The sequence below is a fragment of the Rattus rattus genome, chromosome 2 (assembly GCF_011064425.1).
Source record: "Rattus rattus isolate New Zealand chromosome 2, Rrattus_CSIRO_v1, whole genome shotgun sequence".
Lineage (NCBI taxonomy): Eukaryota > Metazoa > Chordata > Mammalia > Rodentia > Muridae > Rattus > Rattus rattus.
In genome coordinates, this window is record NC_046155.1 from 218,096,158 (window position 1) to 218,110,978 (window position 14,821).

General features: G+C 45.3%; 1 protein-coding gene across 1 annotated transcript; it reads left to right on the forward strand.

Annotated features, from left to right (window-relative positions):
- Positions 1 to 11,508: 11,508 nt before the first annotated feature.
- On the forward strand, positions 11,509 to 12,975 carry LOC116894699 (sperm motility kinase Z-like). The gene has a single exon (XM_032896397.1). It carries the CDS (start codon positions 11,509 to 11,511, stop codon positions 12,973 to 12,975), a length of 1,467 nt encoding a protein of 488 aa, XP_032752288.1.
- Positions 12,976 to 14,821: the final 1,846 nt, after the last annotated feature.

Here is a 14,821-nt window from a genome sequence, read left to right on the forward strand (position 1 = left end):
AAGAACCCAAGCCACAGGCTGTTTGCAGGGATTAGGATTTGCTGCTCTTGGCGATGCCCATTCTTTGACAGACTGACTGTGGTTGCTTTTATACTGCACTGATGAAGCAGTGACCCCAGAGACTATGCAGCTGCCAAGTTAAAGTGCTTATCAAGTTGCTTGCAGATGGGGATGAACAACAGAAGTCAACATCAAAACATGGGCTACCAAGAGGAGCTTGGTACATGACTGTCCCTGTCTACCCTGGGCAGAGGCAGGTCCTTCCCTGACACCTTCAGCAGCAGCTTCTTCATTCAGTCCCCATCTTCCTCTTGCATTAACCAATACTTCTCCAAGGGAGGACTTAATAGCATCTCTTTAAATACACCTGAGCTCAGGAGGGAAAGGTAGAAGAGCAGTGAAAGTTGTTCTCGCACTGCCCCAAAGGTCTACAGTGTTCATGCATCACTGTGTGCTTATGCTGAGCAGTCCTTTCCCCTAAGATGCTGTGAACACATCCTGTGAGAACAGGCTGGAGACCTCCCAGACCCACAGGTCCACTCAACTAAGAAAATTCCACAACTGAAGCCATCAACACGTTTCATAACAACCAAAGTCAACTAGATGTGACTGCAAAGATGTGGGAACATTTACAGATGCTTGTCCCCAGTTTGCAGGCATCACTGGGTAGCATGTGATATTCACAGTCGCTCATTGCTCACCCGAGGTCAAGCCTGAGGGTTGAATACCATCACACCAGGAAGGGCAGAGAACAATATAACGAGTCAAGATCCCTGGAAACATCAAACGTTACTAAGGGCACTGTGTGAAGTAGCCAATTCCGTCATCTTCAAGTATGTGATATATAAACATAATTCTAATCTAGTAAACATTTGAATTTGATTTTTGACAAGAAGCCAGAGCTATCCCATGGTTAACTGTTATTGTAATGCACTTTTTTTTTTCTTTTTTTCGGAGCTGGGGACCAAACCCAGGGCCTTGCGCTTGCTAGGCAAGTGCTCTACCGCTGAGCTAAATTCCCAACCCCTGTAATGCACTTTTAATATTTAAAACTAAATATTAAAGTAAATATAAAACTAAAAATAAAATATATTCTAAATATGACTGGGCCTCTTCATTGGGAAGAGTTATACAGAAGAAACGACTCTTCCTCTCTCTTCGGGAATGGAAAGTTACAAATGGAAATGCCTGCTGTAATGAACAAGGCCACGGGTCACGACAAAGGATCCTTCCTGTGCAAAAGTCAGGCAGAAGGTATCCTGAAGAAGCAACAGAGCAGGCATCCCCTGGCCCTGAGCAAAGTACATCCATGAGCACACATGGCATCCTCACTGCAGCCTTTTGAGATGGGAGCAGGTACCTTCTCATTCTATAATGACCAAATCCATAGGAGGGAACTTAAATAACTTGCCAAATCAGACAGCGAATGTTGGAACGGGCATTGCACAAAGATGTGCACACACCTCCATGTGTGCTATGTCCCTGATGCAGTGTATTTCACCCTCTACAGTCAGGCAAGGTATATATGTGCAAGGCACCCTGGTCTCCAGAAACCCAACCAACACAGGAAAGAGTTCAGCTCCTACCAGTTGAATTCAGTTGCCATTCATCCTGCTACTTACACGAAGGAGAATCACTGAGTGGCACGAGGTATTCACAGGTTTTCATTGCTCACCTAAGGTCAGCCCTGAGGTACTGAGGGCAAAAAAGGACGTTCTGTATCCTGCTGTCATCCACTCGAATGACCTGAGAAGTTCAGTTGAATAGAGGTGCCTGACTTTTCTCAATCAGGTTACCTGCTGATCCTGGGAGAAGGAAAAGTAGAAAGCTGCTCCCCTTCGTCCCACAACTGATTCTCAACTCAGAGGTCCAAGTCCACATCAAACACCAGCCACTGCCATCAGGGAGAGGTGCTGACAGGCTGGTGATATGCAGTATTAGACGCCATTGTCTATCTGGCAAGTAAGACTCTGACAAAAACTTATCTAAATGTTTTCTTTGATGTTAACGGAGGGATAAATGCCTTTTCTTTCCAGGCACATGTGACAAATAGTCCTGGAAGGAAATGAACGGTGTTGTTTTATGATAGCATCAAAGGGCTAAAGCACCTGTGAATGAACTTCACCAAGCAGGTAAAAGCCACAGGAAACGGAAATCATAGTGGACAAGAAATTGTAAAATACCAAAGTAGGAGGACACGTCCACAGGAACACAGAGTCATGACCACTGAGACATCACTACCACTCAATGTGCTCTGTAGACCGATGTGCTCCCAACCAAAAGCATCCACAGATAAAAGGCATGGTCCTCAGATCCACAGGGAATGGACTCAGAAGAGGAAAAATAATGCTTTCCAAAAAGCTAAATTGGAGAAAATGTTGTCTTGATTGAAAACCCACTTCAAGGCTACACATAGAAACACTTTAAATTCCGACTAGATAGTGGCAACTTCTTACTTCAATCATGTACTTGATTCAGCATTTTCTCTTGTACTATAATATCCTGTTTGGGTAAAAAAAAAAAAAATCTGTTTGGTAGCTCAACTATATTACAAACTAATAGATTCCTGACAGTAGGTGAATGTCAGCAGTGGCCCAAATGTTACTTCTGCAGCCTAGGTTTTGTTAAACAGCACACGTGAAGGATCTTAAAGACATACAACAGCTTACAGGCAGGAGCTAAAGGCGACTCTCCTATACAGCTCTCACGTGCAGCTTCTGTGGTCTGTACTCTTCCTAGCTTGGCCCACTGCTTTATGGCAAACTCTACTGGGATCCTATATATACTACGAGGTATCGGGCCCTGGCATACTTGACAGGTACTACCCAGCTGCCACTGCTCCCCTACACTTCTAGTCATCAGCTTATGTGGGGCTTCGGCAGCAGGGGTGAGACATGGAGAGTGAGTTCTGAGATGGTGGCCCAGGGAAAGGGGCTCAAGCAGGGCCTGATCACTAACAGTCTATGTCACTTGGCTACACTTACAGAAACAGGTCCAGTAGGGTCTGACACCCCTCATATGTGGGGCAGCAGTTGAGCCGTGGGTTAGCTAGAAGACCTGACATCTAAGCATATAGAGAAATGGGCCAGAAATGTAGAGTGAAGGGGGAGAGGATGACGCATCTCACAGATCCTGCTCCTTAACGCTTTATGAGGGAAGGAGTGGTCCAGGAAAACCTGCTATTTTGCATTGCTTTTGTGGTGGTAGCATGAGAGGTGGTATCCCTCGTAACCTGATTGCTAGGAAGGCAAACAAGTATCTCTCAGGAACTGAACCCTAGAAGCATATTTGGAGTGTTGGTCAGAAGGCCTGCAGGACCCAATCTCTAGCATCGTACGGGAGTAGGAAGAGGGTAGTGTCCAGCAGGGTGTGATAATTAGCATCGCGTGTGGAATGAGGCACACTGGGTTTTCTGGCAAGTCCTGAAACTTACCGTCTTTACAGTCAGCGAGAGGGCTAGGAGAATGTGTCCTGCAGGCCTGTTTTTCCAGCATGATATTTGGAGCAGAAGGAGAGCTTCGGTAAAATCTGATCCATTGCAGGGTACTTATGGCTTTAGAGGAGTATCCAGCAGAGTCTGTGAGTTATCTGTAAGTTTCTATGTACCAGGAGCGTGTCTAGCGTGTTTATTCTTTAGTGTGTTAGGGTTGCTATCTACAGGTGCTGGACATACTCATTCCAGTGCCGACCACACATGCTACTAGTTTTCACACAATGTTGGGAAACCACCTGCTTCTACCAGTCCATGTTGGCCAAAACCCACAGGAATAAGGATTCCCTAATGGCGAGATGTCAAGGGGGAGAACTGGGAATGAAAAAATACAGAAGACAGAAAACACTGGGACCAGGAATTCTGCATCTTCTATACTATTTGTGAGGTGGGGTGGAGTGGGGAATAGGCCAAAGTTAGCAAAAAATTAAATCCCATAATGTTGGCAAAGATAACACAAAGTACTTCACGCACGGCTGCCTTCTGATTCATAACCACAGCCCTGCAGGCAGGAAAGGCAAATCCCCAGAATCTGAACCTATAATCTCTCGAGGGACCTGGCTCCAGCCCCAGTCTGAACCTTGCCAAGTCTGACCCTGAGCAAAGGCACGGAACTAATGTTATTTTTGTCCTTTCATCGGGTCTTCTGCGAAAATTTTGTATCAATTGGAGTTACAAATAGGTTCCCTGTCTTTTATTTTTAAGGCCAACTGAGTGACTCCTGTCAAAGCGTTGAAGGGGTTCTAAAAGCCCTTGAACCAACAAAGGCCAACTAATATTGTACGTTACTAAGGAGACTAATAATGAATGAATGCTGGGGGATGGTAAAGGGTTAAATCCTCAAAGCATGTATAATAAATCTAAACTAACATTCTCGGGATGCCATTCTCCCTGTAAGTCATTTTTAACTTTATCTAATTTTCATATCTAACGCCAGCGTGATACTGCAAAGTTCACTGGTGATTGCTTACATTGATATCTCCTAGGGACAGCATCACAACTTTTTTTTTTCTTTTTTCCCCTCCATTTTATTAACTTGGGTATTTCTTATTTACATTTAGATTGTTATTCCCTTTCCTGGTTTCTGGACCAACATCCCCCTAACCCCTCCCCCTCCCCTTCTATGTGGGTATTCCCCTCCCCATCCTCCCCCCCCATTGCCGCCCTCCCCCCAACAGTCCCGTTCACTGGGGGTTTAGTCTTGGCAGGACCAAGGGCTTCCCCTTCCACTGGTGCCCTTATTAGGCTATTCATTGCTACCTATGAGGTTGGAGCCAGGGTCAGTCCAGGTATAGTTTTTGGGTAGTGGCTTGGTAGCTGGAAGCTCTGGTTGGTTGGCATTGTTGTTCATATGGGGTCTCAAGCCCTTCAAGCTCTTTCAGTTGTTTCTCTGATTCCTTCATCGGGGGTCCCGTTCTCAGTTAAGTGGTTTGCTGCTGACATTCGCCTATGTATTTGCTGTATTCTGGCTGTGTCTCTCAGGAGAGATCTACATCCGGTTCCTGTCAACCTGCACTTCTTTGCTTCATCCATCTTATCTAGTTTGGTGGCTTTATATGTATGGGCCACATGTGGGGCAGGCTCTGAATGGGTGTTCCATCTGCCTCTGTTCTAAACTTTGCCTCCCTATTCCCTGGCAAGGGTATTCTTGTTTCCCTTTTAAAGAAGGAATGAAGCATTTGCATTTTGGTCATCTGTCTTGAGTTTCATGTGTTCTGTGCATCTAGGGTAATTTGAGCATTTGGGCTAATATCCATTTATCAATGAGTGCATACCATGTGTGTTTTTCTGTGATTGGGTTACCTCACTCAGGATGATATTTTCCAGTTCCATCCATTTGCCTATGGATTTCATAAAGTCATTGTTTTTGATAGCTGAGTAATATTCCATTGAGCATCACAACTTCTAAAGCACTTAACTTACCTTTTAGCTTTTTATCTATCCATTTTGAGTGACCAAAGCTACAGAGTTTTATAAGCAAACTGCCTAACAAAATGGGCAATGTGTACTTGTTGAGTAACTTCCATTGTAGAAGCAGATGTTGTAGCAGTGAGGACCGTAATAAATGCTAGTTAAAATTTGACCTATAAAATCCCCACTTCCTAATAAGAGCTTGATGAAGTTCAAGGGGGAACCTATTGACCAATGTCGCCATAGCACATACCATTCAGAAGCACAGGAACAAAGCAGGAAAAAGTTCTTATGAACAGAAGATGACTTGATGACTTGATTGAAATGGGTAATTTTGAAGTGCGCCCCACTCTCTTGAATAGATGTTCTTCCAGTCAGTAACATATATGGAGGGTTAACACAGAGTCTAAACATAAAAGGATGTCTTTATCATAGCTGTACTCTTTTCTAAATTCCACAGATGACTACACTGTTCAGGGCTATGGCTGACAGCTAACGGTCGGAGCCTTGCCTTCTGGAGACATTATAACAAGCCAATGCACGGATCCTAGAAAGGGATCTCCATCCACACAAGGTGGTTGCCCAAAACAAGATGGCCAATACCTCTGGTCATCCACTCATAGACAGAGTTCTTTAGAATCATGGAGCACACCACACTAGGGAAAATTCCATTCTGAAACCAGGGCACTGGATTCTCATTGCATACTGGGAATCGTCCATCCAACAGGGTAAGCTGTAGGTAACTAGAGACTATAAAGACATGATTAATGAATAATGATGTTTGAAAACCAGTACAGCTGACTCCTCCTAGATTCAAAGCCATGGGCATTACTGGTCTTTTGGATGAGGAGAATACATTCACATTGACCCACCAATGACAAGCAAATAAGAATGGTTGATGAAGACAGAATAGTTAAAGAGAGCGGTATAGTACACCACGTGTGAAAGGTCAGGGGATTACTTATACCAGTCTGATATTGCTAACTAGTATGCCATGTTTAAGTAGACAGATATGTTAAAATAAAGTTATTAAATAAACCCTGATGGTTTAGTAATTGTTCTTCTTAGACCTTAGAACATTTAATATCCTTCATATACCTATTCTACTGACACTTTTTGACTAAATAATCTTACCTTGTACCCTACTACTCCCCTACACCTGGCCTAAATATCCCACCCGTAACCCTACATACACTGCTGTGTCAGGTTCCACCAGTTGACATCCAGTATTATATATGGAGTGATGGGTGAGCACCAAGGATTTACACGTAAGCTTAACTTTTTCTCCACCCTAATTTTAATATGAATTCTGAAATGCTTTAACCTCTCATCTAGCCCACCACTCACCAATGGTAGTAGAAAAGAAAGGTTATTAGAATAGAGGGGAAATGGACCTGTTTAGAAATTGTCCTTCGGAGCAAATCCCATCTTCACTGTCGGGAAATCAACAGCTCGCTTCACAGTAGGCAGCAGCAGCAGCTTGATCTACTCGCAAGCACTCGTGAGTATCCCAGCAGTCCAGTCCAATGGTGTGGGAGAGCAAAGACAAAGCAGCGGTGGTGGCCTGACCTAGCAGAAACAACCTCAGCTGCACCATCACAAGTAGCAGAGCAACCCAGACCACCAGGGATGCCGCAGTTTTCTGCTGTGCCTCTCTCAATGAATGGAAATCAGCGAAGACTTGAGACCAAAAACCATTGCAAAGACACTGTTACTGTCTGTCCGGTCCTATTTATGCTCCCTCCCGACATCAGGTGTCCTCCACGGGTCTTGCCTCACCACGGGTCTTGCCTCAGCACATTGACTCTGTCTTAGCAAAACTTCCTGTAAGTCTGTATCAGCTGACATCACTCTGCCAATTGGCCCGAGTCTGAGGACGTATCAAGAAGCCGCCAGGACACTACAGGAAGTCTTTTGGTGCATTTCTCTCTACGGAGTCTTGGCAAATGGAGCTCAGCCATACAGTGTAAGGCAAACCAATACATGCATGTCGTTAGCGAAGAATCCTTTATCATGCTTCCTTTCACACGCTGGCTTTCTTTCACCTGTGTCTGAAAAAACACTCCTTTACACGTCTTCCCCAGCAAAACACCACCCAACACAACTGACTTCCCAAAGCAACCCTAAGTTCCCGCTTCATTTATAGCTGTAAGTCTCTAAGTCTCTAGGTGCAGTTCATTTGACGTGGTCCACTAAATACTGTATGTGCTGGCTGTAGAGGAGGATGTTGGGAGGATGTCTGAAGGGCTACATGTGCTAGACATGGCCTCTCCTATGGTCATCTTACATACCCTGATGGCTTCCCTGCTGTGCTTGGTGCTATCTCACACACCCCATATCGACTTCTGTACACAAGGCCCCTCTGGATACCATACCGCCACCCTCTGGATACCATACCACCACCCACCATATCACAGGCACTGCTAGGAAGCAGGTCGGGCTGAAGATGTAATACTTACGAGGCTTATGAAACATACATTTCTGCCTTTCAACCTCAGCTAGATACTGCTATTAGATCCCACAGTAAGTGTTAGGTATAGGTCCCTGCAAGACATGCACAAAAGACTGTCATATAACATGCCTCTGATTTTTATCAAGCCCATGTTACTGTCCTACTAGACACACACACACACACATACACATCCACACATCGTAGGAGCACAAAAAGTACTATGTATCAGGTACCCGTTAGCCTCTGTTCTCTACCCCATACAAAGTGCCACGTGTTCGGCCATAAAATATATTACCCCACCCAATGACACCTAATACACCCTGATCCACATCCTCTCTCTCTCTCTCTCTCTCTCTCTCTCTCTCTCTCTCTCTCTCTCTCTCTCTCTCTCTCTGATCCACCACCACTTTCTACACACTGCTAGATATCAGATACTGCACGGACGTGCTAAATGAGCTGGCCAGCTTTCTCCACAGCCAAAGCCCACTCGGTATCAGGACAACCTCTGCAGCTCCACATACACTATCACAAATCAGGACTTGGTGCACACCCAGGCCACACTTTGTGCTAGGTACCAAGCAATGCTGTGTACATCCAACCTCCACTGGCCCCACAACACTGGTATTCTTCACACCCTGCTAGACATAGACCCAAGTGATACACTTACCACTGTGAATCAATGTGTATGCTATGATACTGACCACTGGACCGCTTGACCCCCACAACTCCAAATACACTTTTCACATCATGCCCTGCTGGCACAGCCCTGACGCTTGCCACAAACATCACTAATGTTTTATTCCTACGGTTCCTGCCCTAACCTCACACGCACAGCTTAATCTCAGGTCTCGGTAGAGTCACCCCTGCCACACCATCCATGTCCCTCATACAGTGCTCTAGCATTCGTGACTGCTCACTGGTCACATACATTACTTCAAACTTGACTAGGTATCAGGCCCTGTAAGACTGCACCCAAACCCCAGCCCATTTTCCAGCCTAGAGTTTTACATAATGATCATCCCTATTTGCACAGAAAAACTTGTAGGTGTCAATCTCACTGCACCATAGTCCTGAAAATCTGTCCCACAAGTACCGCTACGTATCTGATGCCATGTCCCTTCATTCGTTCTAGAGAAGACCTCGCAACACCCCATCATCAAACCACAATGCACCACATCCATGGCTAAGCGTTAGCCCAAGGGGTACAACAGTTTTACAACTACCATGAGACAAGTCTTGCTGCTCACCCCAGACTGACCGCTACACATCAGACTTAGTGAACAGCCCCACACTCGCCACTAGACACGCACACAGGCGCATGCACACACACACACACACACACACACACACACACACACACACTCACACACACACAGAGCAGCTATCAGTACTATGGAAGCAACCAAGCCAAGACGTACCCATTCACTTTCCTCTACTCTCTGCTGTGTATGCAATGATATGAATCGAGGTTCCCCACTTGACTTTCCCACAGTGGTGGACTATAACCTAAAATTGTAGGCTTAAAAACCTTACTTATCCCCCCTCGTTGCTTTTTTGTCAGGGTATTGGGGAGGGTGTACTATTTATTTGACTTAAATCGGAGCAGGAATTCAGAAAGAGGCAGGAACCATGGAGGAAAACTACTTGCTGTTTTCCTTCCAGTTTCTTCCTTCCTTCCCTCCTTCCTTTTCTTTCTCTCTCTCTCTTCCTTTCTTCTCTTTTCCTTTTTCTCTCCCTTTCTTCTTCCTCTCTCTCTCTCTCATTCCCTTTACCCTCCACTCACTGCCCCCATTCTCGGTCACCCCTCCCACAATCCTTCCCCCATCCCTCATTCCCAAATCCTCTGAGAAGGTGGAACCCCCTGGGTATTCACCCCCCAACTTTGTCTGGGTATTTTGTTCAGCAAAGGAACGACACTAGGACACCGGTCAATTAATGCCTGGCTCCTCTACACTGCTAGGAGTCTGTATGTGCCCTTTAAGAGTCTGTATGTGCCCTTTAAGAGTCTGTATGTGCCCTTTAAGAGTAGGGGTGGTGGAGTTTTTAGCAGTTCAGCAAGCTAGCTGTATATGTGGACGGTACTGTGGACACACTGTGTTCCACTTTAATTTCTAAAAGCCTAAATGTTGCTCTGCAGAGCCCGCCTGAATCAGAAGCTTCGAAGGCCTTTCAGTTCCTGGGAGTTTGCACACCTATGATCCATTCAAGTCCTACTGTGACCTCATGAGTCTCCATTGTGAGAGTCTAGCCAGCAGATATAAGGGGTGAGGCCTGCCCTGGATCTCTGCGGGTATAGAGAAGTGGTGTGGAGATTTACCTGTGCGATTTACTTGTCTAGTGAGATTGTGTGAGGTTTTGAGTTTCTGATTGTTTGATTTGTGTGTGTGTGTGGAGAGAGAGAGAGAGAGAGAGAGAGAGAGAGAGAGAGAGAGAGAGAGAGAGCGAGCGCTGTGTGGGTGTGAGGGTAAGACTGTGTGTAGGTGTAGTTGTGTGTGCTGGTGTGCTGTGTGTGTGTATACCCGCTTGTGTATCTGTGTGAATTCATCTATAAACTTATAGACAGCTACTGGGAAAGGCCAGAGGGAAACCTTCAGTGCTGTACTAAAGGTATGTTGATAACCTTAATTTCTGAAGCAGAGCCATTCATTGGCCTGTTTTTGCCACATAGGCTAGGCTCTTAGCCAAGGAGCCTCCGGAATCTGCCTGTGTGTTGAGATTAAAACATTAGGCCTGTTTTGTTTGGGCGGGCTCTGGTTTTACTTTTTGTGGTGGGCAGTGGTACTTGGCATTGACCTCAGAACCTCAGGCTTGCAAAGCAGGTTCTACACCGAGTCAGACATCTTTCTAACTCAGGACACTTGGCTTGCTATTTTTAGATTACTTATTTGTTTTTCTATTTCTATTCTTATTTTTCTTCCGCTTTTATTTTTCTTGGGTGTTTAATGTGTTTTCTCTGATTTGTATTTTTGTTATACATTTTAAATTTAAAAATTTTTTAATTGTTTTTTTATCATTTTAGGTTTACTTAATATTTTCCTTTACCAAAAAAAAAAAATTATTGAGTCCTGGTAGTGTTATTGACCTCTAGAGTTTATGCCTAATTAAATGTAGCTAGTTCTGGTTTCTAGTTCTTTTTATTTCTCTGGTTTGCTTTTTCCTTTTGCCTCTCTGCTTCACTTTAATTAATGAGTTTTATGTGCTTCTGTCTTTGTTTTGATTTCTTGAGGGGGTCCTGGTTTTGCTTTCATTTCTTTGATATTTTAATTAGTTGGTCTGGTTCGGGGTGTTGGTTTTAAATGTGTTATTTAGTATGTTTTTCTCAGTCATTTCTTTTTCTTCCGTTCCATTCCTTTCCTATTCCCTAGTTGTCTTCTCAGTTTTATCCAATAGCATCCGGACCATCACCGAGCTGTGGTCTTTCTATCTCACTAGCTCTTGAGCTAGGTCTTGGTTTGGGGATCAAAGTTGGGTCTGTCTGTGTGTGGTCTAGGTTAAAGCCTCCTATCTTAGTACTTTTCACTTTGTCCTTTGTACTCTCGAGCCCCCTGATTTCGTTACTTCCTCCCTCATGTCTCTGTAACTTTCTTTGAATCTCCTTTCCTTTCCCCCCCAGCACCTCCTTTCCTTTGGCACTTACATGGCATCGTTACCAACCATGAACTCTGAAAGTGAGGATGAGTCATCAGAGCCCAGCACTAGGCCATTCGGTTTGTTCACTGAGGAGGTGTTCACCAGGCAGTACACTATCCTGAAGCCCTTGGGCCAGGGTGGCACTACAGAAGTGAGGCTATCGTCTCACCGCCTCACAGGTACCCCAGTTGCTGTAAAAGCTCTCGTGAAACACGAGAGGCACTGGGCATCAACGATGTCAGAAGTGGAAATCATGAAGATTCTCAACCACAATAATATAGTTTCCCTTCTGCAAGTGATGGAAACAGAACAGAACATTTACATAATTATGGAAGTGGCCCAGGGAGACTCGCTACTTAATCTGGTCCAGAAGGCTGGACGCCTGAAGGAAGATGAAGCTAGAGGTATATTTGTTCAGTTGCTCAGTGCCCTAGGCTACTGTCATGGTAAAGGCATCATTCACAGAGATCTAAAGCCTGACAACGTCATAGTGGATGAGCACGGAAATGTCAAAATTATTGACTTTGGGCTAGGTGCCAAATTCCTGCCTGGGCAAAAACTGAAAAGGCTTTGTGGAGCCTTCCAGTTCATTCCACCGGAACTCTTCCTGGGCCTCCCTTACGATGGCCCAAAAGTGGACATATGGGCCTTGGGGGTTCTTCTGTATTTTATGGTAACAGGGTCTGCTCCGTTTTCAGGTACCACCCTGTCTGAACTTAGTAAAAATGTTTTGCAAGGAAGGTATGACATCCCTTATAATCTCTCTAAGGACTTAAGGAGCATGATTAGCCTGTTGCTGACAGTAAATGCAAGGCAAAGACCAACTGCTCAAGACCTCTCAAGTCACCCCTGGCTTCAGGAATGGGGAAAGACTCTTACATTTCATTCCAACAGAGACACCAGTTTCCCAAACCGTGACATAATGGTAGCCATGGAAAATATTGGATTTCATGTGCAGGACATTAGAGAATCATTAAAACACAAAAAGTTCGATGAAACCATGGCTACATACCTCTTACTGAGAGTTCAGGCATGTCAGAATGGTGGCAATTATGTACAAACCAAGTTACCGAATCCAGGGGTGGCTCCTTTTCCTTCGGCAGCAGACCCCGACACTTTCCCTCTGCCTCCCAGGAGAAGGGCCAGTGAGCCTTCCCTTAAGATAGTAGTCTCATCCTCTGAACAACAACATCTGAGACAAAGTGGGGGGACACATGCCCCTGTTCAACCGAAGAAGACACCCGTTATGGGCAGAGGTTACAAGCGCTGCGTGACCGCCCCTTGTATTTTACGAAGAAACACTGGGACGGATGCAAACGCCATCAGCTTTTCCACTAGCTCCCAGACTTTAAGTGACTCAGAAAGAAGCAGGTCTTTGCAGCCCAGGGGCTGGGCAAAATGGAAGAAGAGAATCAGAGCATGCATGCGAACATTGTGCTGCTGCATGGCACCCCACAAAATATGTCCGAGAAAGGTGTGCCCCCAAAAGTGAGGGGACACCATCAGATAACGGGAAGTACGAGGCATGGCTCAGGTACGTGTTTTCACTAATGTCTTGTATATAGACAGGTCGTGATTAGGTTCTTGTAGTACGATTAGCTAGATTTAGTTATATCTACATAGTGTGGGATGTGGGTGCCCATACAATTGAACACAAGTACAATACTTTCTAACTCCAAGAGGGTGGGACCAGGACACAGGCCCAATCAAACCAAATCAAATCAAACCCTAAATCCACCAGTGTAAATCAGTTTTTTTTTTCCCCTTGATATAGCTCAGAGAAGCTCTGATTTAGTGGCGGCAAAGACTGCTTCTCATGCTGGGAGCCAAACTTGATGTGTAAGAATTTCCCAGGTAGTTCTGGTGGGGGCTGCCTGCAAGCTGAAGGGTCAAAGGCGATGTAGAGAATAGCCACGGCCTGGTGCTCTGAGAGGCTGGGAGAGCCCATTGTTGAAGGTTTAGTCTCCTTGCAGTGCAGACCTGAGCGCACTGGAGATGCCAAGACTGTATACTGCTTTGGAGAAGATTTTAGCTCTGTGATGCCTCTGTCTTCTTAATCATGGCAAATGTCTCAGCCAAAGCTGAGCTGCATCAATAGTCCTGACTCAAGGTTTCCCTTTAACTTTCTGCTTTCTTGTTAATCAGAGCTGATTGATCCCCCACCCAGCACTGATCAGTACCCAGAGATTACCAAATAAAATACAGTGCAAAATACAGTGGTGATACTGTATAAAGTGCCTGGGCACTCCAATTCAATCATTAGTCAACAAAGTGGCCCACAAACTTGCCCACAGGCAATCTTATGAAGGAAATTTTCTCAGCAGTTTCCCTGTTTCAGATGATCCTAGCTCACATCATTCTAGCAAAAATCTAACCAGCACACCCCTGAAGTGTAGTTCTAAACTTCAGAACCAAGCACATTGGTTTCACACTGTCTTACGAGACTCTGTGTCTGAGGCTGGGCTGGTCCTTTAATTCCTAGAACAGGGAGGAAATAAGAACAAAACAACCCAGGAGTAAAATTATCATCTCTGAACGCAGCTAGAAAGTCCATTTCCACCTCCCACAGATTGGACTACTGTTATTCCCATGATATAAATATTTATATGGTGGGAACCGGAAGCCAGATTTTTCCACCAGTGAAGCTCACTCCAGTGAGAGGTGGATTGGATCCCAATGTGGCTGCCTGAGAGGTTGTTCCCCACGGGGCTTTAGCTTCATGTTTGTATGGTTCCTGATCCGATGCTGTTACACTTGATTATTCTCTCAATTAGGCTACCCCAGTCATCTGAGGGAGGTGTTTGTAAACCCCCAATTTAAGATGTTTCCTGCCTGTTCCTTTTTCTCTGCCAGTCTTTCTTAGTAGATCCAAAACTCTCACTCACGACGGAAAGCAGGACGACGACCGCAGATCATTACCCAGACTTTAGGAAACCATCTTCCTTCTGGGAAATCTGCAAGGTTGAATTCAAATTAGAAAGTAGAACAGTGTTCACCACAGAGTGAGAAGGGAGGAAGGTAGGGATGATGAAGGTGAGGTCCCGGGATGATGGAGATGGGGTTAGTGGTGGGAACAAGGACAGCTGTGGGAGGAGGTGACAGAGAGCAAAGTTTCAGAGGAACCAGCCCGGAGATCACTGCAGAACAGTCCGTGTGACCATATTCACTAAGTCTCCCGGTCTTGTGCCTACTCGAGTTTACAGTGGCAGCCACAAGGCACGGAGCTCCACGACCCTATAGTCATCGTGTTGCCATTCCTTATGTGGACACAGAGGTGCAGAAAGAAAAGCGTGGGAAACGTTGCCTGTTACGGGCTCCCCTTTCCTGGCCTAGAAGGC